The sequence below is a fragment of the Perca fluviatilis genome, chromosome 9 (genome assembly GCF_010015445.1).
Source record: "Perca fluviatilis chromosome 9, GENO_Pfluv_1.0, whole genome shotgun sequence".
In the NCBI taxonomy this organism is placed as follows: domain Eukaryota; kingdom Metazoa; phylum Chordata; class Actinopteri; order Perciformes; family Percidae; genus Perca; species Perca fluviatilis.
The window spans coordinates 37433039-37458943 of NC_053120.1; the positions used below are offsets into that span (position 1 = coordinate 37433039).

Here is a 25905-nt window from a genome sequence, read left to right on the forward strand (position 1 = left end):
TGAAGAGGAAAAAAAACATATATAAGTCGCACCGGACTATAAGTCGCATTTATTTAGAATTTCTTTTTTTTTCTTCATCTGTCAACTACACAATAGCACACAGAACAACAGGCTGAATACGATAGGTGTCCGGTATGTTAACGTAACACATTAACAGTTATTGAACTATACAATAGCACACAGAACAACTAGCTACCAGGGCATGGAGCATGGATGTATTAAAAGGCGTGGCTACGTAACTGCACTGTTGACGAGCCCCTCCCGACTCCTTCCTCCAGCTCTGGCCATCTTGCTCTCAGCCCGCGATTAGCCGATTAGGTTTCTTTGTTTTCTTCATTGCAGTAAGAGTCACCTTTTGGCCAGTCCCTCACAAGTTTCTCCCTCATTTCAAACTTTCTGCTGCTCGATTCCCGTTTTCGGTAATTTGCAGTTTGTTATCTCTTTTCTTTCTCAGTCTTTAGGAGCAGCATTCTAGTTGTCACAAGCCTAGAGCGCCCTCTCGCGGCTGTAGATGGTAATGTTTTCAGTATGTATTAACATGTAAAAACATGTTAAATTATATATATTTTGATATATAAGTCGCACCTGACTTTAAGTCGCAGGACCAGCCAAAGTAGGAAAAAAAGTGTGACTTATAGTCCGGAAAATACGGTAAGTTTGTCGACACTACTGTCTGTGTGCGTGCATCAATAAGTACGTCGGATGTCCTGTAGTTACGGGATGATGTTATGTAGGATTTATGAATGTACGTTAGCAACAGTAGGCTCATTCACGAGGGTGCTATTTTATGTGTGAGCTAATATAGCGCACCTGTTCATGTGCGCTGCAAGAGTTATGTTTCTGTTTATTGAATGAGTCATTCAGTGCAAACATAACCAAGAATGTAGTTTAATCTCAGTAATGATGGTATATTAGGTTATTACTGTCGCTCTGTTGAAGGCAAACATTGCACTGTACTGTCGTTACGCAGATCACGGACATCTGATTGACTTGTACTGCACTGTAGTTAAGTGAAAGTAAGTTAAGTTGTAAAAAACTGCCCCTACCAGCAGGGCAGCATCTATGTAATACTTTCTATTTACAGAGGGCATTTAAATGTATGTCTGATTGTTTCTAGGTTAACTGTTAAATAAAAAAATGTATGTAAAGAGATATAGTAAAATAAAAAGTGCTTACCCCCAACACCCAATGAATTACTCTATGAGGCAGTACAGTAGGTTCTTACCAAACAGGTGCCGGGATGTTGTGGTTGGTGAGAAGCAAACAGATCCAGGTGGGAAAAGCTCCAGAGGCAGGTAGCTAGCAGGTGTATGAGAGCAGGCCTGTGTGGGCTCAGAGCAGAGGTGATGCCAGGGGCCAGGCTGGCAGCCATCACCCAGCTGCTCGCTGCCACCTGCCCGACTGCAAGAGCGACACCTAGCACTCTCTGAATAAGCATCTGATTGATGTAGCAGAAAGTCCGGACACCGTTGGGAACGACACTTAATGGATGCACACAACCACACAGAAACCCACACGGTACACGCACCCTCGCTATCACCTGCAGCAGATGCCTCATTGCACATGACGCGCCTCAGCCCCTGCAAACAGGTGTCTGCTCCCCCATACACAGTGTGTGAGGGAAGGCTGAATGCCTCTCATGTCCTATTTAGAAACAGCATTGTTCTGCTGCAATGAAGATCATGTTCATCATTCAGACTGCTCTCCATATGTGGGGAGGCGCACACACACACACACACACACACACACACACACACACACACACACACACACACACACACACACACTAGGACTGGGATTGAAGCCCAGAAGAGCATATGAGAGGAAAGATGAATGGTTTGCCTTCAGCATTTAGACTTGAGGGTTTTGTAGCTTCTCCTCTCTGCCTTCTTTCCCGTCTCTCTCTCTCTCTCTCTCTCTCTCTCTCTCTCGCACGCACACACACTCACTCACTCACTCACACACACACACACACACCTTGTCTCATTCTGAATCCCTTTTAAAACGAAAATGGGGCGTAGAATTTACTCGGCTACAGGGTCGTCGAGCTGGGCTTACACAGAGTACTCATCTCTGTTCTGATCTGGGTCAGTCTTCCCGACACACACACACACACACACACACACACACACACACACACACACACACACACACACACACACACACACACACAGACACTCACACACGCATACAGATACACGCATACACACACATTCAGATACACACACAAACACACACACAGCAGGGTGATGAAAGTCAAATGCAATCATATACCACACACAAGCAACTAGCGTGCACTGGGAATAGGAACCCTTGATCGTGATCCTGTTATTGTGCTTCATGTGTATGACCTGAAACCCTCGTGTACATACACTTCATACATATGTTTCCGTTTTAGTCCAGCCCCTAGTTTCTGTCTCTTTGGAGTAGCTGGATGTGAAATTTGAATTAAAATAGATCCACTGAAAAGCTGATCATCATTAGGGCGTAAATGGCAGCTCCACTGTTGTGAGAATCCCCGCAGGGTAGTCCTTTACTCTTCTAATATCCTTCCTCTCCCTCCTCATCCTCCTCCGCCCACTGCTCTGACTCCTACATGACCTTGCCCTGGATTGAGTGAGACACAGAGGAGAGACTGATCACGGAGAGAGGGAGAAAGACTGATCACGGAGAGAGGGAGAGAGACTAATGAGTCAATGTGAAGGAGAGCTGTTTAATCTCAGGCCTTTGGTTCACACTTCTGTGGTGAAGAATGGAATGAAAAGGACTATGGGACTGCTGCGTGTCACGCATTAATCACAGATGGCCTGTGACTGGGTCTATGCATCACTGTGTATCTGTGGGTCTGTGAGTGCACGTGTGTGTGTTTTCTTTTTTTGTACACACAATTATGTTTCATCGGTGAGCTCAGGGGTCATTCTTCTAAGAGCAGGGTTTTTTTTTTCTCTACCACAAGGTTTTTATTGAATTACCACGACAAGATGGAGATAACCTTCGACATTTAGCATCGACACGACCTGAGGAAATAACTGCAGCTTTCTGCTTCCTCTGACAGTGGATACGTCTTAGTCTTATTGGTCAGGCATGATTCTTGAAGTATAATAGTCTTCATTAATCCTCAATAAATCCAGAAAGATTACATCTGTCCACCTCTCTATCCCTCTCTAATTTTCTCCCGTCCACCCTCCACCTCCCTTCTCCCCCACCTCCTCTACCTGTGCACCTAATCATATCGATTTCATTGTTAATGTAGCTGGTGATTTAGACTTGGCCCGTGACCCTTTATAGCAAAGCGATGCCTTCTCACGACCCCTCATCACAGGTTGCATGTATGTGTGAACTCTGAGAAGTTCAACCTCTGTGGTTTTTTGCGGCGGAATTTGTACTTGACTAATAACAGACGTGGCAGATTCGCATTGGGATTAAGATCACAGACGACCTCCTCAATTATTACAAATTACTAGAGGTCCCCAGGTAATAGTCACATGCAAATTGGCATCTCTGTTATTTGGGGTCGAACACAAAAACAGGTGTGTGTGTGTGTGTGTGTGTGTGTGGGGTGTGTGGGTGTGGGTGTGTGTGGGGGGAGGGGGTTCACTGGTAAATCTAGTGCCATATGAATAGAGCCTTATGACCTCAGTGCTCCAAGTTATAATTGAATTTACCAACAAAACAACATTATAAGCATCATGAAAGTAGACTTTATGGCAGAGGCGTCAGGCATGCCTGATAGATAGATAGATAGATAGATAGATAGATAGATAGATAGATAGATAGATAGATAGATCTTTATTGTCATTGTATGCAGTACAACGAAATTATGTTGGAGCCATCCTTTCCAAATAGCAGCATAGAGTAAAAAAAAAAACGTAAACGCAGCAGTTATTGCACAGAGTCCGATTGCACTGAGGGGGGCAAGGGATGTGTGTATGTTTTTTATGTTTGGATGTGTGGATGTGTGTATGATTTCTGTAATATGTTCGGGAGTCTATTTGTGTGTGTGCTGGGGGTTCTCAGTCTGCCTGAGGGGAGGGTGGTGAACAGGGATAAACTGGGCACCGAGTGTATGTTTGTTCTTCTTTCCTAACTTGGTAATCAATCACGCAACCTTTCAAACGTTTTGCAACCTGTTGAGGGGGGCTGGGGGTCCCTGTCTGGGGTCCTTGTCTGGGGTCCCTGTCTGTCTGTTGCAGCCTGAAAGTGAGCAAAGAGATTCTAGAGACTCCACTAAGATGCCTTGAGTGTTAATTAGTATAACCATTAGTTTAGTTAAAAGGAAACACATTTTGATATTCTTCATGATCAATAAAACATGGAGTTGACAGTCTGCCAGCGCAGACACTTTTATGTGCGTGTCAAAATAGAACAGCGAGCCAGTTTGACATTTAAGCCCGACCGCAGCAGACAGTTTTGTTTTTCCGCTTAAAACTTGAACATCCCAGCGCCCACCTTGCTAATGAAGTATGATGAACCATGGACACCTTACTCTGGGGACTCTTTGAATCGCATTTCTCACTCTCACCGTGCAAGCAAATCACCCTGACACCACAACGTAGGATTTCCACAACAGGGCATTTTTTTTGGTCAAATGTAGCGTAGTTAATATGATTACAGACTACACTCAAGCTGTTCTTAATGAACGTATGCTCTGATTTTGCTTAGCCCTCCAGAGGATCTCTTGTCAAAACAGGGTCTGGTAGTGGTCTGTTAACAAGCTGGCAGAGAGACATTGGGGCATTATTTTACAGTACTCTAATTTAGTTCAGTTGTGTAACTTAGAAAAACAAAAATGGCTGCAGTAGTTATGCACAGTTGATGCAGTGTGAAGTTCATTTCTCTCCAGTGGCTCCATTCTGACAAAACTAAACAAAAAGCTAGAATAGATACAAAAACAGCTCAAAATAGAGAAACCTGACTACTGTCTATAAACAGTGCTGATTTTAGAATATCTCTGTGAAGCTGGCATCGTGCCTGTGTTGTTGTTAGAATATATACGTATGGACATTATCAGGGTTGTGAATGAATATTTTAGGCCAGCCATTGATAAATTGTGACTCTGATTGGTAAGCTGGCCTACCCAAGCAGCCACTTTGACAGGTAACCGGCAATCATTTGGATTCTTTGGCTGATATTAATTCCTAAAACTCTACTTGTAAACCTAACAACGTTTGAATTTTTTGGCATTTATTGCCCGCTCTGGCCAACAGACAAAGACTTATTTTCTTTTCTATTTGCAGTATTGTATTCATAACATCATTAAATGTTCAAATAAAACATTCACTGATGCGTGTCGGTCTTTCATGATGTTGCACAGAATAGGATTATGAAGTTTTAATAACTTCCGCTGCTGCTGTTGACTGTCATCACAACTCTGAAAAATCACGACTCTCCCACAATGGGGTTTGACTGAGTATGTGTGGGAGTGTGTTTCTACAGTGTAGCTGGCAGCCAACGGCATGACAAGAGTGGTTAAGGGTTATAGCTGTGCAGCTGTTATAGCTGTGCAGCTGTTATCCTTTGTGTGTGTGTGTGGGTGTGGGTTTGCTCGTCTCTGGTGTGCGATTAGCAAACACATTATCTTCTTCGTGTGGATATTATGCACACATCCAGTCTATCTGGCGCAATCACCGAAGCCATTTACTCTGATATCTCTCCCCGAGGAATCTTAGAGTACAAACAACGGTATTTTGAGTGTGTGTGTGTAGTGCGTGTGTTTGTGTGTGTCTTCTATGAGAGGTAATCAGATCTGTTCCCTCCAATCAGACAGAGATTGAATTGAATTGAATTGGCTGGCTGCTGTTGTGGCTTTTCAGTGGAGGCCAATAGTGGATAGGCGGGGATAGAAGACAGCGATGACACTCAGCAGCAGATAGGGGAACACTCTTTCCAAACGTTGCTTTTCCAGCACGTAAACTATATTTAGAGATAACTGCCTCCACTCTGTCCTCTCCTGCTATCCTCGGCCCTTCTCTCCCATCAGTTTATTTCTGGGAAAGTAGTGATTCCATCCATCCTGCTGTCTGCTCCTCCACCAGTCTGTGCTCTCATCGTACCCATCTATTTATCCATCCACTTTTTCTTAGCACAATAATAACTTAGGAGTGCAGGTAAGGGTGGTGAAATGTGAGCAATGTTATTCCCAGGCAGGCATCTCATTCCACTCAGCAAACCCACATCTTCTTTCTGTGCAGCAGCTCCAATGACACACTCTTCTGCCCATGTTCCCGAGTGTTAAAAAAGCTTCATCCAAGCTTTCAAATGTGACCACAGCGAATAAGCATTCAAAACGCCTGACTCGGAGAGGAAATATAGATCAGTGAAAGCCTTTTATTAGCTTTTTTTGAGTCTCGGACTATGTGTGTGTGCCTGTGGTAGCTTGTGCACTCTGTGATCCTCCCAGTATGTTGAGCTCAGTCCTCTCCTGCACATTAGTTGGTGAGGCTTTGCCCACCGCATCACTAACTACAGTCTCCATAGCAACAGTTTGCTCCCTGCTCATAATTTGCACAAAAGGAAAATGTCCCAATGTCACACACAGGCTCGAATAGAGGCCGATACCCTCACCCCGCGGTGCTGGTTGAAGGACTGCGCGATGAAAGGACATTTCTCATTTGTTGGATATTGACAGGCTGCTGTTTTCTATTTCAGTTTCCTCACAACACACAAACAGAGCGGTCTGTACAGAGCTCATCAAAGACCCATCAGTACCATGATTTATAGCAAAATGTGTATTCTTTTGTATGTCTTGTTGGGCAAATAATATTGCAGAAGTCTGTTCTTTTAATCCGTGAAGATAATTTATAACTGAAAACACAAAAGTGACCTCATGTCAAAGTGTTTTTCAGATTTCTTGTTAATGATTGTGTTACTATTGAAAGGAGGAATGCAGAAATGCTCCTTTAATCTCCAAGCATCCGAGTTGGGCGGGCCGCTGTACATGTTGGATTGACAGCGATGTCGGAGGATAGTTGTAAACAAATACACCACACCACAGGAACTTTCCCAGGGGACCAAGAACTTTTTTGCGGAAGTTAGCAACTAAACCTGCATTTCGACTGGTGGAACCAGGAACTAAATTTAGTTCCTGAATGATAGTTACAGGTCTTTAAAAAAAAAAAAAAAAGTCCCTCTTCCAGTGGTAGTACTTTCCAAAGGTTCAGAAACTTTAGGGGCTGAGTGTCGCTGCTTGGTTCCTTCATTCACAAAACAGGAATACTTTAGTATTATATATATTTTAGGGGTTATTTTTGTATGTCTACTGCAATCACATGATAGATATAAAGATACTTTATTGATCCCCAAGGGGAAATTCCAGGTCCCAGTATCTTACAGACATCACACACAACATACACATACATCATATCAGGATGTTAAAATAACAAATAACAAATCCACATGAATAATATGGACAATAAAAGATACTAAATAAAAAATCCACATGAATGTATTAAGGGATGTTTAAGATATATATATATATATATATATATATACACACACACATACATGGGAAATGTAACTACATTTACATACTGTGAATCGGTTTTTTAATCCAGAATCGTTTTTGAATCGAAAATTGATATTGAATCAAATCGTGACATTTTCTGAATTGTACACCCCTAATATATATATATATATATATATATATATATATATATATATATATATATATATATATATATCTAACTCGAACATCCGAGTCATGCAACAGCAAATAGAACAACAGACTCACTCTAACCCTCCTCCCTCTTCTTTAATTTCCTGTCTCTACACTGTAACTATCTGATAAACAAGGCAAAAAGTTAAACAGGTATTAAATAAATAATAATTAATACATTTCTCCCCTTCTTTGTACTGATTTTTGTAATTTACAGATGTACAAAGCAGAAATGTATGCTGTTAACGGGAAAAACTAGCCTTTTAATGTCCGTTGGATTTAAAGGACAAATTCAGTGCAAAGTTAACCTAGGGGTTAATAACATATGTGTACCGAGTCGACCATTCTCTGGGATATGTTTTCATGCTAATCGAATGTGACCAGTTTTAGCGCAAACCGCTAATTAGCTTATAAAGCTAGTCGCCGGGGCACGGGTAAAGTAAAAAGAAATCTCTATTTCTATACCACTAACAAGGCTCAAAATAGCACCACACTTCAACAGTAGCATCATGAGGGTCCCTACATGTAAACCAAAGCATTGAGAACTTTGTAAGTGTACAGACAGTTTATTATTAAAAAGATAGTTTATAAAGACATTACCGTTCACGTATACATGCAGGCGCCATCTTGGGAAAACAGTCGCGACCAGTCGAACGCCGAACGCCGTGCAACCAGTAACCAGTAACATAGCTCAAGCACTGCGTTCGCCGTTCGACTGGTCATGACTGTTTTCCCAAGATGGCGCCTATAGTACGTACAAAGTGAGGAGGTAGGAGGAAATAACACTCTGGCAGATGGCAGAGCCTCCTTTTCCCTTTCATGCTCTATGGTGTTCCTCAGCCCTTCTTTGCTCCAGTCCTCTCTTCCGGGACCCCGGCTGAGCGAATGAAGGGAAGAGGTTCATTACGCAAGATGAGACACAGATAGATAGAGAGGGGGAAGGACAACAACTTCAGTGGTTCCATATTTTGGCAGAGATGACAGACATGAGAGAGGGCTTTGTTCTGGCAAACACGCCTCGGCAGGAAAGGAGGACTGCTGTGTTTTAAGGAGTTACCTGTGTTTCCTCATGCGATGAAAGAAGGGCCTCTAGTGTTTGACAGTCTCGCACACACGCATGCATGCACGCACGCGCGCGCGCGCACACACACATGTACATAAACCACACACGAGGACATACACAAGCACACCTCCTGTTCACACAGACAGATTTAGGAAACAAATAGTTTCGACACTTTTCAGTCAGAAGGGTCTTTTAGTGTTTGAACAGACTAAATAGTGTGTGTGTGTTTGTGTGTGTGTGTATTCAGGTGAGGGACTAACAGAAGAATGACTGTGACAAAGTGTGAGGTGCTTTTTTGTGAGGTATTTGGTGGATGCTCACACTGCAGGCTCAGGGAACTACTTTTGCAGCACTATATAAACATTTATGCAGAGGCGGAATTGTGTGTGTGTGTGTGTGTGTGTGTGTGTGTGTGCGCGTGTGTGTGTGTGTGCGCGCGTGCCTTGTGTGAGTGAGTGAGTGGCGGCTCAGCGGCGACCGAGAGTGTAGTCCACAGGGGGAACCGCTTCAGCATTCCATGACAGGATGCTAGCGGCTTGTTTACACAGCCTACCCTTCTGATACCCTGTCAGAGCCCAGAACACACACAGCTGCACCCACAAACAAAACACACACACACACACTAGACGCACACAGATACACACACATATGCACATAGACACAGTTACATGCACACTCGCAGGCCATGTTTCCCTTCGTTAGTGAGACCAATTACCTTGTAATTAAAGCCAGGGTGAGAAAAGAGCTTTAGCGCCAACCGTCCTACACAGACAGAGGGATGCTGGGTGGAGGAGAGAGGTGGTGGGGGCTCATAGCCTCATGGCAGCAGAGTTATTGTTGCCTTCGTATTAAATGGGGAGAACATAGAAAAGGATGAAATGAATAAATCCCCTTATTCCTCCATAGAACATGCTGTATGTCTGTGTGTGTGTGTTAAATGGAATTTAGCAGCACTCAGATGATGTGGATGACATTGGTCATCAAGTCTTAATGTACTGTGTACATAGAGCAAATTCAGCTGAGTGCCTTTTTCATATTACACGGTACATCATGTTATGGTGAAAATAATAAACAAAAACATGCGCGATGAAAACCACTTTGCTGAAGTATACAGGCTGGGAGCAGGGAGTTGTGTTTGTGCACCTTAAAAGCTTCAAGCATTTCCGAAATTTCTATGAGATTCTACTTCACTGCATACCAGAAAGTGAGCAATGAAATCAACTCTTGCAATGATAGTCGTGCGTACACACAATCCTCAGTGGGTTTTGTGGCTGGATACGATCAATGCAAAGAAAAATAACAAGCACAAAACTCATGGGGGGTTGCGTTCGTCCCTGACGTATAGTTTCTGTGCTAATGTTTTTCTGCCAGCGAGGATGGCTCCGGATGCCTCAGGACACACATTTTCATGCACAGACAGGCCGGTCTCTGGCTGTGCCGCTGCGTCCAGGTCAGAGTGGCAGTTGGGGACGTGGAGCTGGGGGAAAGGGGAAAAGAAATGGAGAAAAAAGTCATGTTAGGATGAGAGAGGGGGAAGAAAATTGCGATTGTCAAAAGCTCAAAAGCAGCATCTTCATTTGGTAAACACAGCAGCAGTCATGTTGCAAATAAGACGAAAAAAAAAATGCACCTCACCAAACGCAGAGCACTCATTTATTTGATGAGTGACAACAGAACTTTATAATCTCATTTTACACCCGGCGTTTCACTTCAGCAACTACAGCTATGTTTTTGTAACATGTGCATGTGCGTATACTCAGTCAAGTGTGAGCGCTCATGTGCCAAATCAATCGGCCCGAATTAAGCATGAGCAGAAGGGGGAACTTGTTGTTTTCTTGGCACATGCTGTTTGTGGGTTTAAAATAGTCCGTGTGAGAGTGGGTACGAGTGAGCACTTCATCTGAACAAGTCTTTGATAGGTAAACAAAGCACAAAAAGCTGACACACACACATTCGGCAGCAGGGTTTAGAAGCAGGATTAATTGGAGAGTAACTGCCGGGTTCCCTCATGTGCTGTTGAGTGTTTGTCGGGAACCATCCCAGCTGTAGTTAAGAGCCTCTGGGTGCTTCTTCATCTGAAGCACAGTGAAACACGCGACTCACTTTACACCAGCCACTGCGAACAATACAGGCCAGCTGAAAATAAGCAGTGGCATCAGCTTTTGTGCCACTAACATCACTTCTGAGTAGAGATGCACCGATTACAACTTTCTAGGCCGATTACGATTTCCGATTTTCATTGAGTTAGGCCAGCCGGTACCGATTTTAGCCGATTCCGATTTAATTTGTTCTAACCACTTTACAGCACACACAAATAATCTTTTCTTTAATAGAACATTTGCACAGAAAATAGAAAATTTTTTGAACAGATAATGGATCACTATAAAATAGAACTATATAAATTACTCCTGGTGTTGGAAATTCACACACATCTAAAGTGCAATGTTAGAACCATTTCCTTCTTTTCAGATCCAATATCCAACTAAAAAAATGTATAACTTATGTTGTCAGTTAATTGTAGCGTTGACCGGCATGAAATCGGCATATGTCAGACTGACCTGCCGGTCGCCGGTCATGGCCGAGCACGTGAAAACCGGCAATTCCGGTTACCGGCCGGTCTATTGGTGCATCTCTACTTCTGAGGAATATCAGACGTTTCACAGACATGTGGAACAGGAAGATGCCAGCAAACTTCCTGTAAAAAACATCACAAAGAGCCACCTTTCTAATACACAGAGAGCTGCTACATCTCTCACTCATTCTTACCCACTGGCCTCAAACTAACGGCCTAAGTCTATTGTCTAATGAAATTAATGGACTAGACTGTTATGCGTTATTGGCCTTACACTTAAAGCCCTTTGCACTTGGCTTTAATCTTCAGCCTGGATGATCAGCATGCATTTGAATAGAGAAAAACTGCCCCATTGAAGATGACCCCAAATACCTCTGCAGGTCATCTAAAGCATGTTTGGACACATTAACATCAGTCTAAAAGCAGGAACATCTAATCTCTTCTACTGGAACTGTGTATGTATATAGGTCATGAATCAAATAAGATGGCAACAAATGAGCTTTTCTTGTGGGTAGGGAATAAGCCAGACAGAAAATGACGGAAAGGGTCATTCCAATACAACTTGGGCCTTATTCTCATAGGGTTAGCTATCATTTTTTTTATCAGTATTGATAACATTAACATTGCTGAGATCTAGGAATGCGGCAACATCGCTGAAAAGAAGTTTGATGGGGCAAGAAACACGAGCATTCAATCAGACAGATGTTAAAACCAAGGTGATTAGTAAAAAAGTATGAACTTGGTTACTCAAACTGTCAGTTTACAGACCAACCTACTGGTTTAACACGGAGCTATTTTATTTACTGTAAAAAATGCAACAGTTGTGGCCGGGTTGGTTCAGTGGGTAGAGCAGGCGCACATAAACATAGAGGTTTATGCCTCAACGCAGAGGTCCAGGGTTCGAGTCCGACGATTTCCTGCATGTCTCCCCCCCGTCTCTCTCCCCTTTCTCACCTAGCTGTCCTATCCATTAAAGGTGGAAAAGCCCCAAAATGATAATAAAAAAATGCAACAGTTATTACCAGTATTTCAGGTTCTTTAAAGTGTTTCAGATAATCTGGCTAAACTGTTGTCTTGGTTACAACCTGTCCTTGCAGCAATGTTGCAGGGTTTTCCATATTTCAGAAATCACTTTGGTGGCAATGTTATCATAACTAAAAGAAATGACGGCCAAGCCTACAAACCTATAGTTCAGGTTATAATAAACGAGTATTTTCCCTTCAGTGCAGTGTCTGGCAATACTGCAGGAGAAAAATAAATCAGATTTTATTATTTATTAAATGTAACCTGACCAAAGGGGAAAAGTCGTGCGAAGACAAAGAGGGGTTGGGGGCACAAGATGCAGATGGTTTCAGTTGCCAGGGGCGATGCTAGGGGCATTCCTGAAGGGCTAGATGTACTGTACCAGCAGTCACTTGCTATCGATCACCTGTGTGTGCATGTGCGTTTGTGTGTGTGTGTGTGTGTGTGTGTGTGTGTGTGTGTGTGTGTGTGTGAAGAGAGTCAGGGGGGTTCTGCTTGTCATAACGCTCTAATCCTGAGTGACATTTATCCAACGGAGGCCTTAGCTCATTCATCCATCCATCACATTCTATTCCTGCTTTTCCGTCCTTTGCTCTGCGCTTTATGTCCTTCCCTCCCTCTCTGCTTGTTGCTTCAGACAGACAGTCAAACCGACCCTGCATACCAAGTACTCACAAACACAGACACGCGCACGCTAAGACTCTGGTGTGGCACTGTAGCTGTGTATGGCGTGGTCGTACTTCTGTTGGGTCGCGCAGATGTGGGTGGAAGTTTGTATGTGTGAATGAGAGTAAAAGACGACGTGTCTCAGTGTGTGTTCACCTGTGAAGCTGCCATGACTGATGCACCAGAAGACCCTTTCATTAGTGTTGGGATGGTAGGGTGTGTGTGTGTGTGTGTGTGAGAGAGAGAATGTGTGAACGTTTGTTTGGTTGGGTTTCTGGTGATAAGAGGAAGCGTTTAAGCGTTTGTGTGGGTGGGTGTGGAGCAGCCATGACAGATGAAACGGAAGATTCTTTCATTAGTTGTGTTTGAAGCTCGGCGGGGTCACAGCAATAACGGACATTTATTTACAGAAGACTGAATTATTCCCCTGCTGACACACACACACACACACACACACAAACACACACACACAGACACACACACACACACAGACAGGGAGGTCTTTCATGGAACATGCTCCCAAAAGGTAATCATATAAACCACTCAGCAGGAGAAGTAACCCATGGTCCCTCCCGCCCCATACCTTTTTCTCTTTTTCTTCCCCTCTTGGCCTTTCCCCACTTCTCCCTCCCTCTGTGTTTCTGTCCCTCGGTGTGCTAGTGTAGCAGCAGTAATGGTGATGGATGCACATGGAGGGAGCAGGCCTTAAAGGGTTGAACTCAAATGAAAACCGCTGTTCCAGTGAGACAAAAGCAGCTGGACGCATCCAGTGTTATTTAACACTCACACGTTTACATACATACACTCACAGAGGAAGTTCTGCACAGCCCAGACTATGTAACAGTCCTCAGATGAATGCATCAAAATTCTGATGAAATGATATACTTCAAGAGGAGAAAAAAAAGTAACATTCAAATCAAGTTTCTTGGTTTTACAATTACATGGGAATAGCTGTTCCATTTGTATGATTAACAAGTATCTAGTCTATATCGATGACGTTTCGTTTCCGGGATTGTTCAGGTGCTGCCGGAGGTTCCGCCGGATGTCCCTCATTTTCGTCCGGATGTCCGTGACCTTCCTCTTTCTTTGTGTTGGAATTTTAAACTCCGGTGGATTTGTGAGGACTATGGTTAACTGCCCCTCAGATCTCTGCAGGGTAAATCCAGACAGCTAGCTAGACTGTGTGTCTAATCTGAGTTTTCTGTTTCAACACTAAAAACAACCTCTGAAGGTACAAGTTCCTTTCCGAGGCTATTTTGCAGCATTATCGTGGTACCGTCCGGAGCTTAGCACCGCCCAAGACGATTGTGATTGGTTTAAAGAAATAACAATAAACCAGAGCATGTTTTTCTCCCATCCTGTGAATGCTGTGTGGACTAACCAGACCCTCCTCCGCAGCGCTGTGGAGGAAGGTCTGGCAATGCGAGACTAAAAAAGATCTTATCAAAAGATTTTTCAAACATGGAGATTCTGATCAGGTTGCAACCATAGACTGTTAATATTAATGGACAAAGCATCCGGTTCGGCAAAGTGCTTTAAATGCGGAAGTGCCTTAAACCTGCATTCTATCTGAATTCCAGCAGGGGGAGACACGTGCGGTTGCAAAAGGAGTCTATGAGAAAGTGACCTACTTCTCACTTGATTTATTACCTCAGTAAACATTTTCATAATGAGTTTATGGTCTCAATCGCTAGTTTTAAGTCTTCTGCAACACAGAATGATGTTCATTTTTTGAATTATGGTCTCGTTGATTTTAAAATCTGCGATAAAGCAGGGGGTGTTTTAGGGCGTGGCTATGATGTGATTGCCAGTGAAAGTGTGTAACGTAACGTAGAGTGTAAGGGCCCCTCCCTCACTCCTTCCTCTCGTCTAAAATCGTCACATCCGCAACCAGGATGGCTGCACCCGTAACGGCAAACTCAACGACGGATAGCAGATCTCCACAAACCAATGGGTGATGTCACACATGCGCTGTCCATTAATATACAGTCTATGGTTGCAACCCAACATTTTGTGGTACCCTCTGCCGTTTTTCACCCAAGAAGCACTCTGGAGCAATGTTTTCTAAGAGAGTCCCTGATATATTTGTATTATGCACGTGCACGATGTTGCACACACACGAGCATGCAGGCGCTCTCTCGGATTTACATTCTGCGTTTGTTTTCATGCTGTTCCGGTGATTGTGTCATCAACACACTAACAAATGTAGCAATGTGCTAACAAAATCAAGGAAGAAGACGACTGAGTAAATGTAAACAATTCACAGTTTCATATATTAAAACAATCCACTTTGCACGTGTTTTATGAGGATGGAAATGGACTCAACACATTTTTTAGTCCTCAAGGATAGATATAATGCTTTTTTTGCGATTTACACTGAATGTTTGTTTGAAAACTCAGCAGGGCACCTTCCATGCTTGTTGGTGGGTAACAAAAATGTAACTTCTTCTCAAATATTAAATTAAACTTTCGTATTTGGTTTCACAAGCAGTCAAAGAGATTTAAAGCTGTTGTTTTTCCTGACAGGCTGGTGTTGGGATGTGATAGGTCTACTGTACAGTATGAGCAGCATTGGCATGTTTCATGTTATTTATGCAGGGGATAGAGATGGCGGGTCATCAGAGCTGCTGAGCGCGCTTGTTTGTGTGTTCTAGCCTATATGCACATTTCACGGGACTGTTTCAAGTTTAATGAAGGCAATATTTAATTGTATTCAAACATCTTCGGCATTGAACAGAAACAATCCTCCGGTGGCTTAATCACTCACTCTCATCTCAGCCCAACTGAGACGTGACACAATAGAGAGAGCGTTTCTCTATCTCTCTCTCCGAAATAGGACAGATGTTCTTCAGCTCTTTTGTCTCTGAAGACTCTGAGGCAGACAGTCATGATTTACTCGAAGTGAGACTGTGACTGAGTGTGTCTGCTCAATGATTCAGAGAAATGAGCTCATCCACGCAATATTTATGTTTGTAGGTGTATTTTTTATCAATGGAGAACAGGGTGAAGTGTTTATCTCTTGGATTTTCAGACAAATACATTTTTAAAAACATCTCTGGCAGCCTTGGACTTTCAAAACTTTCTATATCCGGCTTTCCCATTGCAGGGCTGTTAACACGATTGGCTAAACCCAGCATGAGAAATTTCTCTGATAATGAGGCCTTTTGTGGCCCTAAAATTCCTTAAACACTGTCCAACCTCTAGAATCCAGCGTAAATATGATTTAATTCAGGTGATGCTAATGAAGCATTAAAAACAAAAAATGGGCATGTTTGTGTGTGTTCGTGGCAGACAAAGCCGATGGTGGGTGGGAGATTAGTGTTGGACGAAGGTGATTCAGTAGAGCCATATAACACAATGCGCTTGCCTGTGGTTAAAGTGCTCATTTCTACTTTACTGCAGTGCTGTAGGGACTCTGTGTGAATGAAGGGAGTGTAAAAGAAGGAAGAGAGGAGGAGTGGGACCTCTCCATCACTCTGACTATACGACCTTCCAAGAGTCACGCTGGTATAGAGTACAAAACTAATGCCTCAATATATTATCTGAATATGCTGCATTATCATTATGCCTCTCCCTCTCACTATCGCTATTGCAGTCTTTCACTCACATATACACACCCAGAAACACAATGCAGAGACACACACACACACACAGATGCAGGAGTGTTTCTCCTATACAATATTTGATGATGAAATATTTGCGCACTGCAGGTCAGAGATAGAGAAACAGAATGGGAGAAAGATGGAGAGAGCACGACACAAAGAGAAAGTGAGTTCAGCCTTCTGAGCGGCCTCTCTCTCTCTCTCTCTCTCTCTCTCTCTCTCTCTCTCTGCTCTGTATTGTGTGTGTGAAGAGGAGCGTTGTAGTCACTTCAGGAGATAACGTATAGACTTCCTGGACAACAGCAAGGTCAACACAGGCTCGCCATCGCAACACTCACTAATGCATGCGTACAATGGCGACAATCTCGCACACAATAGAGGGTGAGGAGAGAGGGAGAGACGGGGGAGATAACAGCAAAATGTCACACCATTATTTCGCAGGAGAAATAGCTGGAGAGGAGAGCAGTCACAGTTTTAACTCTAATCCCATGTGCATTGACCGGTGGCATTCATATGATACCACAGTTCAATACTTGCAAGCCTCCGATCTGACCTAGTAACATAAGTAGAGCTGGGCAATATATCTATATTATATTGATATCGTGATATCAGACTAGATATCGTCTTAGATTTTGGATATCGCAATATCGTGATATGGCATAAGTGTTGTGTTGTCCTGATTTTAAAGGCTGCATTACAGTAAAGTGATGTACTTTTCTGAACTTACCAGACTGTTTTAACTGTTCTATTATTTGTCTTTACCCACTCAGTCATTATATCCACATTACTGATGATTATTTATCAAAACTCAGTGTGTAAATATTTTGTGAAAGCACCAATAGTCAACACTACAATATTGTTGTGGTATCGATATCGAGGTATTTATATCACGATATTTGATTTTCTCCATATCGCCCAGCCCTAATGACAAGATGTCGCTAGCATCTGTAGCTTGGACCTGTACTATGGCTGCTTTTGGCTGGGCCACAGCCGTATACTTTCTCAGCACTTTTAAAAAATGTTTACCTCCACAAGTCAATGGCTAGTTGCTCGTCTGTGCGCACAAGAGGACACCGCAGGCTCTATTTCCGTTAACCCAGCAGCGTGGCCAGATCGCAGGCAGGTACGCCATGCCAGGTGTGTTGGGAGCGTGCACTCTTGGTAATTTCGTGGGCCAGCCTCCCTCGGAGCACCTGTGGCACACTCGGGCACAAGATGGGATCATTAAGCATTATTATAGGTCCATGCATTGGAGGATGTGACAATCAGAGCCAGTCACGTTCAATACTTTCACCCTTTTAATCACAGAGCTCTTCCTGTTATAATGCAGTGACAGTTAGGAACCCTGTAGCGTTTTCCTGAGAGGAAACTTATTGTTGTCTAGTTTTGAACCTGAACAATCTCTATCGCATCATGTGGCTCATCACAGCCACACTTCTACCTGTACTATAGTACCAAATGTGGAGCAGCGGATCTGCTGTGCCTAATTGACGTCATCACTTTCACAGACTGCAGGTTGAACAGATCCGTGCTGCTTTCCGACAGCTGTAGAGAGAGTCACCAGTGGAATGGAAAGGCCTTCAGTATAATTCTACTAACTGTCATGACAGACAGAGCTTTACTCTGTGTAACCGCTGGTGGAAATATCAGCATTATTCATGTTGTAGAATAATTAACCATATTACCACACTGATTAGCCACAGTGACTGAAATAGGCCAATAACACTTTAAATAAGTAGTCCAGAACAACGAATTGTTTACACATGAATTTATTACATTAATTAAATAAGTTTCTAAATCAGTCCCTCCAGAAAAACACGATCATGCGATCGCATAATTCAATGCATAATCAGCCAAAGTCCGCATAGGGTACAACCGGGACGATTGAAACGGAGGACGAATGAAACATTGCAGTTATCCCGAAAACCATACACGTTGCAAATGTCAAATTTCGTCAGCACGTACAGCACACAAGATCTACCAGACCCAGGAAAGTTGGCGTCATGACGTCATGCTGCTACAGGTTTTTAGCCCGTAACTTACAACTTCAAGTCACGACTCACAGCTTGGTAGCGTTACAGGCAAAGTCACCACAAACCCTTCTAGCTAGCGTTAGCTAGCGGCTACCTAACGTTGACGTTAGCTATCTAGGTTACTTTACGTTGCCTATTTATGTCTATTTATTTATACTTATCACTGTTAATAAACGGCGTCTGTACAGCATCAACAGGGGTCGCCATTGTTGTTTATGTGTGTGTGACGTCAAAAACTATAACTGGGAGTACGACGATCTGGTACAAGTTCACGGGTAGTAAGTTACGGGTTTGATTGCCGTTCCAGGGCACTTTAACGGGTAGAAGGTTGTGAAAACACGAGTTACGGGTTGCCTGGAACGCAGACCCGCGAACCCAATTTGAGTGCGGTATGTAAAATGTTTGATGCGGTAATTTTTTTTTAATGACAGGTTGTATTTATTGTTTCATGTACCGTTGTCATGGTCATACGACAGATGAATTTGTGTTTTAAAATGTCCTACAGTGTGGAATGTCACAGTTTTTTAGTTTAGGAGCAAAATGGGTTTAAATGTCAGTTGTTGCTGTCGGGACGATTGAAACAGCTGTTTCATTCGTCCCGACCAGGCAGTAAACCCCGTGTATTCTAAGTAATTGCACACATGTCTGTGTTTATACTATATTTTATACAGGTGAGACATGGAAAAGTGGTTTTAGAAAGATGTAAATATATTTGGGGCTATCAGGTAGGGGGTCGAGTTTTGCCATGTTATCCTATGGAGACTGATGGCCAATGGGTCATGAAGCGCACTTATTTGGATGTGCGGTGGCCTACCCACATAAGAACAGAGTGAAATAACATTTTGTACTATAGAAACATTATATAATTGGAAACATGTATTATTCTAACTATATAAATGGCATAATGCATGGTATTTCCATAACCGCGAGATACGCACTTCACGATGACGGCAATGAGTTGTTAACAGACATTCACCAAGACGTGTAGCCCTGCAGCAATCTATCTGAAATAACACCTATCTGAAGTAACATTCACGAAATGTTGCCAAATATTGAAGTTGTGGGAAGTGTACATAGCTTAAACTGGATGTTTCTTTCGTCCCCCCGCCTGTTTCATTCGTCCAGGCCAGGAGGGACGAATGAAACAAAACGCACTTCAGACTACTGCTTAAATAACTCCCCAACGGTTTCAGTCAGAGCTGAAAATGCAACTACATTTAACAGAGGACAGATTTAGGTTGCTAGTGACAAAATATTAGCTTTCAGTGTTTTACAATGTCTTTGTAAATGACGTTTAATTAAAAACAGTTTCATTCATCCCGGTTCTCCCCTTTTTATGCTTCATTTTTTCAAATACGCCGCACTTTCGCCGCATAAATTGCCGATTTCCACGCAAAATATGCGGGGCTTGCATGATTGGTCACATATATCTTAGCAGAAAGTAAAAAAAAATGTTGCGTTTACTTCACGCAAGAGCAGCCATTTTCCCCTGTTGCCATGGGAACGTTATGAAGTAACGTAATTACAGGACGTGAACATCATCGAAAAGCAGGCTGTTGGGGGAATCACTTTTCTTTTTGCAAGTTCCCGCAATTTCATCGCATAAAATTGCATAAATATCCCGCATATTCCATCGCATTTTTTAAGAAAACGTCGCTACAATCGATTATACAAACTTTGCCCAGCATTTTCTGGAAAAAAAACGCTATTATTTATTTCAATTATTGTAGCTTAACCATATCATATGTGCTACTTCAGTACACTTCAAGAACAAATATTGCTGAGACCACTACAGAAAATTAGATTTAGATTAAAAAGATTTAATATCCAGTATTCACATTATAGACACCACCACTGACTATTTGTGTAACAATTATATAGCACATTGACCGTACGCGTACAGCCCAGCCACTCACAATGTTGTTTTGTTTAAGATTATTTTTTGGGCATTTTTAGACCTTTATTTGATAGGACAGCTTAGACATGAAAGGGGAGAGAGAGGGGGAACGCCCGCTGCGTCGCGGACTGAGCCTCCGTATATGGGCGCGCTCTACACGTGAGCTACACAGGCGCCCAACCTAGTCTTGTTGTGTTAGATTACTGTTGGAGTCTTTTGTGGCCTATGTGATTGATGATCCCGAGGTAATAGCACTGGTCCGAGGTAGATGGAGGTCCTTGACTGGAAGACGTACTGTCGACTGCAGAGTGTGTGTGTGTGTGTGTTTCTGCAGGGCAGGATCGCAGCGAGGCGGCTCTCATCAGGCGTTTTAAGGGCGATGGTGTCCGCTACAAGGCCAAGCTTATCGGCCTGGACGAGGTCACCGCCGCCCGTGGAGACAAACTGTGCCAGGACTCGATGATGAAGCTCAAGGTAAGGAGAGTTTCTCTTTTTCTTTCTGTTGATGCGCCCTAAATTAAGAATCGATCTGTTCTTTAAAGGTAATTCTTAAAGCTTGCTACTAACACGCATCTTTGAAAAGATGGACTACATCTGCGTTATGTTCCATGACCCACAAAAACCACTGAATATCAGTAGCCAACACAGTCCATAAATAGTTCTTCAACTTCATGCATATTCTAAAGTTCAACTTTGAAATATGCATTTTGCGTACATCACAGCATATCTGCGCCTGTGTGTATGTGGACACGTGTAGAGTTTTCTATGCAAGAAGAGAAAGGTGGAAGAGGATGGGGGGGGGAATGAGGACATTATAATTTATAGGCGTGACGATGATCAGTGCAGGAGGAAGTGAGGAGGTTAGCCGTGTGGATGAGAAGGGGTGAATGTCTCATTTGCAAGGACAGGAACAATTAGAGGGAGAGGTAGACAGATGGGGCAGTTAGCAGAGGAGGGAAGGCTTATAGGAGGGGAATCATTTGGATGATAGGTGAGAGAGAGATGAGAGAGGAGAAAGATGATGAGAAATAAGCCATTTATTTATTCGTTTATAGTGAGAGATCTTCAGTATCGGAAAAGCCTCCGATACTGCCTAAAATGCTGGTATTGGTATCGGAAAGTACTGGAGTTTATGTACCGATCCGATTCCACGTAATTTATCCCCGAAGAAAATCTACTTTAAAGTATTTTTTTATTTTTATTTTTTTTACTTTTTCCGTTACGACTGGCAAACTAAATATTAAAAGAAAGTTCTACGGCATTCTTTGTAGGGATGCACCGAATATTCGGCCACCGAAAATTTTCGGCCGAAAATGGCCCAAAAGGGCATTTTCGGTTTTCGGCCGAAATACCTTTATCACCGAAACAATACGGCCGAAAATGTTGTGATGACGCAAACAGAAAAAGCGACCTGCACGTGTGTCAGTACCCGATCTGTTCCACCTGCAAAGTGTCTCCTAAGCAAAGAGGTTGAGACGGACCACGCAGTGAAAACAATGAGAAGTGCTCTTAGAGTCTGTCAGCACACGTTTCACTGAGATCTGTTCGGATCCTCTGCACTTCATCGCGACTGTACTTGATCCGCGTTATAAAGACCATTACTTGGATGCGGAAATAAAGCAGGGCGCACGAGAAATGATCCAGGCCGCGATGGATGCGGAGAACCCGCGTGGAGACGGAGACGGAGCAGCGCCAAGCGCAGAAAAAGACTTGTCTCGCTGCACCAGATGAGGGGCATGCACCCTCGTTGTCTGATATGTTCAGTGAAATCCTGCAAGAAAGTGCCTCAATTAATAATAATAATAATAATAATAACAATAGGTAAGCTATTCTGTTCTTAGGCTACTGTATACTGTATGTGACTATCAGATTGTAGCCATATTTCTGCTAGATATTTTTTTAATTAAACTTTAATATTAATTTATACAATTGCAATGCCTTGATTTTAGTAAAGTTAGTACACAATCATAGCCATAAATGCAATGGTACTAATAATTGGCTTAATTTCTTTCGGTGTTTCGGTTTCGGTTTTCGGTCTTGGTTTCCTCTTTTTTCGGTTTTCGGTTTCGGCCAAGAATTTTCATTTCGGTGCATCACTAATTCTTTGTTTATGTTTGTTAATGTTTCACAAAAAGTTTAACCTGAGCCAGGCCGTACTGCAAATCATATCACATCCATACAGGGATAGTAGTATACAGCTGTTAAAAATTAATAAAATATATGACGCACTGGTATCGGATCAGTACTCGGTATCGGCTGATACACAAGTCCAGGTATCGGAATCGGTATTAAGGAAGCAAGAAATGGTATCGGACCATCTTTATTTATAACTAAAGTCCTAACGAACAAGCTGATTTAGTGAAATATTTTACTGTAGAAAGTTCCGATGTCCCTAAAGCCCGGGACACAGAGGGCCGATAATCAGTCAGTGACTCGAGTCTATTCGGTGTGTCCCGTGCCGTCGTCCGTCTGGGGGGCTGTCGGCCTTCATTTTGGCCGACCTGACATGTTCAGTCGGCTGCAGGGCAGTCGGGACTCACCCGGAAATGGCGAGCAGAATGAGCGTGACTAGAGTCTCTCAAAATCTGATGAAAATCTTTTAAACTGACCTTTGTTGAGCTGAAATGAAGACAGATTCAGCAAATGCACTGCCTATTTCTCGCTTAAAATGTTTTCAGAAACATTTTCAGTTTCAGTGAACTATTTTAGTACAATATGAGATCGTATTCTGAACGAGCCGCCATGACAGTCTGGCTTTGAATTTCCGGAGAAAACAAACCCATGTTACGCGTTCGTCCAATCAGCTGCCGGTTTTCATTTCTTGGGCAACAATACACAGTAGCGCTGCCTGCTGCTATGGAGACGTATTACATTTCTCAAGTCCGTGTCGCCTCTGTGTGTCCCGAGGCCATTTTTTGGACCTCGGGGACCCGACTGATCATCTCGACTGGCTTTTCTGTCGACGGTCGGCCGTCTGGTTGATGTATTACAGTCAAAACTTTTTTTGTTTCTTTTTCCACAAATATATCCCTAAAGAAAACCTTCAGTGTGTAGAGTGCCTTATATATCATTAATTGTCCTTTCACACATGGGATCCACATACTGCAGGAGACATTTGAATTGAGAAAATTACCTTTACGTTTTGTTTGTGTAGTGAAAACTCTATCCAGCCGGGGCGTAGAAGGGTGAGGAGAGGACAGACAGCTCATTGATCAAACAGCTTCCCTCCTCCTCATTTATTCAGACAGGAAATCCATCAACTCTTTTTCCCTGATCTCCCCACCTCTCCTTTCACACCGCTCCTCCCTCTCCTCGCCCCGCTCGCTCCCTCCTCTGATCTGGCTCCTGTCTTTTCTTCTTCTCTGGTGACTCACCTATGCAGACGGAGGTGGGGTGAACGTAAAGTTGAGTTCCACCCTTAGATGCACTTATTAGAGTTATAAATCAGTTATGTTGTCATGAATTGTTGCGATGTAACTTTTTTTCTGTACCTGTCTTGTCTGCTTTTTTTCAGTTCTTATTGATTTCCTACATTTCCCACAATGCTTATAATAAATGGCATTAGGGTTTTACATTCAGCAGAACGAAACATCAAAAGTAGCTTACTGGACATGCGATATTTGGTGGATCTTCATTTCTCAACCTAAATACATTTTAATTAATTTGTAAAAAATTTAAAAAAAAAGATATGAATCACAAGCATGCCCAACAGATTTATATGGACTATTGAGGCTACTGTAGATGGGAAAATGATCTATGGTGAATTTCTCTGTTATTGACAAGGAAAAGAAACATTTTTTGAGAGCGAAGGGGTCCAAAGAGATGCTCTTTAAGGACTTACAAACCAATGTGTATCTGTAATGTTTCTAACGTGGTTGTTTGCTCCATGTCTGTCTGTCTGTGCGTCGTTCTGTCCTCAGGGTATAGCAGCGGCAGCACGGTCTAAAGGAGAACACAAACAGAAGGTGTTTCTGACCGTTTCCTTTGGAGGGATCAAGATCTTTGATGAGAAGTCAGGGGTAAGCTCAGAAGCATGTGTGTGAGTGTGTGTGTGTGTGTTTGTGCGCCTGCATGCAGCGTTTCTGCGTGTGCGTGTGTTTCCTCTGTTAATGAGGCATCTCCGTGAGAGGGAGGGGGGTCCCCTGGGGAAATCACGAGGCCCTAATTGAAACCCTGAGAACAAGGCCTCCGTAGATGAGAGAACATGGCTATCCCATTGTCTGCCTCTCCGAAAACAGCAACAACGCTGGTTCTAGATTATGCTCCAGGATTATACATTTTCTATCTCACATGGCTGCTTTTCCTGTTGACCGACCAGTTTCTTTGTCAATAAGTTTGCCAGTTATCTTTTTCGGTAGCAGTTCATTACAACAGTGTTTCCCACACAATTTGTGGCGGTGTGCCGCACAATCAACACCGGCTGCCGCACATTGCGGGGTTTTTTAAACACTATTTAAAACACTCAGCATATTCGTTCAGCTGCATTTCCTTTCCCTGCTCTCCTCCGTCTCTCTGTCACTTGCTCACATACGCACACACACGCACACACACACACACACACAGCCCCTCCCCCCGTGCAATCAGCGTCTGTCTCCATCAAAGCAAGAGACGACGGCTGGCGAAATTCACAAGTTCACGAAAGATTGGTATCTCGTGAACACCTTTACACAATCACACGTTAAAAAGTGCTATAAAAATATTTTATATTCTGAATACAATGTTGTCAGTTGTTTATTGTTGCACACACACAATACCATGTTATACTGTATATTATATTAAGGATTTTTTTTTTAAACCTTTTTAAAAAATCTTTTGTAAACCGTCAATCCACACATTATTGGATGGCTATTAGAAAGCAACTGATGATTACAATACCTTGTTAATGGTTAATAAATCATTTGTAAAGCTTCTAAAAAGAAACTAAAGGCGCTAACACACCAACCCGATTATCGGCCGTCGGACAGTCTGCCGAGGTCGGTGACCCGAGTCTGTTCGGTGTGTTCAGTCGGAGGAGCCGTCGTCTTTCATTTGGGCCGATTTGACTCGTTGAATCGGCCGGTGAATGACGAGCGGGATGAGCGTGACTAGAGAAAATCTTTCAAACTGACCTTTGTCGATCTGAAATGAAGACAGATTCAGCAACTGCACGGCCTATTTCTCGCTTAAAATGTTTTCAGAAACAACTGAACTATTTTCATAAAATACGAGATCGTTTTCCGAACAAGCCGCCACTATGGTCTGGCTTTGAAATTCGGGAGAAGCCAGACCCACGTGACGCGTTCGTCCAATCAGCTGCCGGTTTTCCTTTTTTTGGCGACAATACAGATTAGCGCCGCCTGCTGTTATGGAGACGTAGTACGTCTCGCTCACGCACAGAACGTACGCTCAAGTCAGC

General features: G+C 43.0%; 1 protein-coding gene across 11 annotated transcripts in view; it reads left to right on the forward strand.

The window, feature by feature from the left end:
* The window catches only part of dab1a (DAB adaptor protein 1a), a 331663-nt gene that overhangs the window by 276563 nt on the left and 29195 nt on the right, over window positions 1-25905 (forward strand). For all 11 annotated transcript variants that reach the window (XM_039811470.1, XM_039811473.1, XM_039811472.1 and 8 more), the window contains 2 exons: window positions 20845-20984; window positions 24431-24529. In XM_039811470.1, the coding sequence (XP_039667404.1) occupies window positions 20845-20984; window positions 24431-24529 (239 nt within the window). The remainder of the gene's footprint in view (window positions 1-20844; window positions 20985-24430; window positions 24530-25905) is intronic.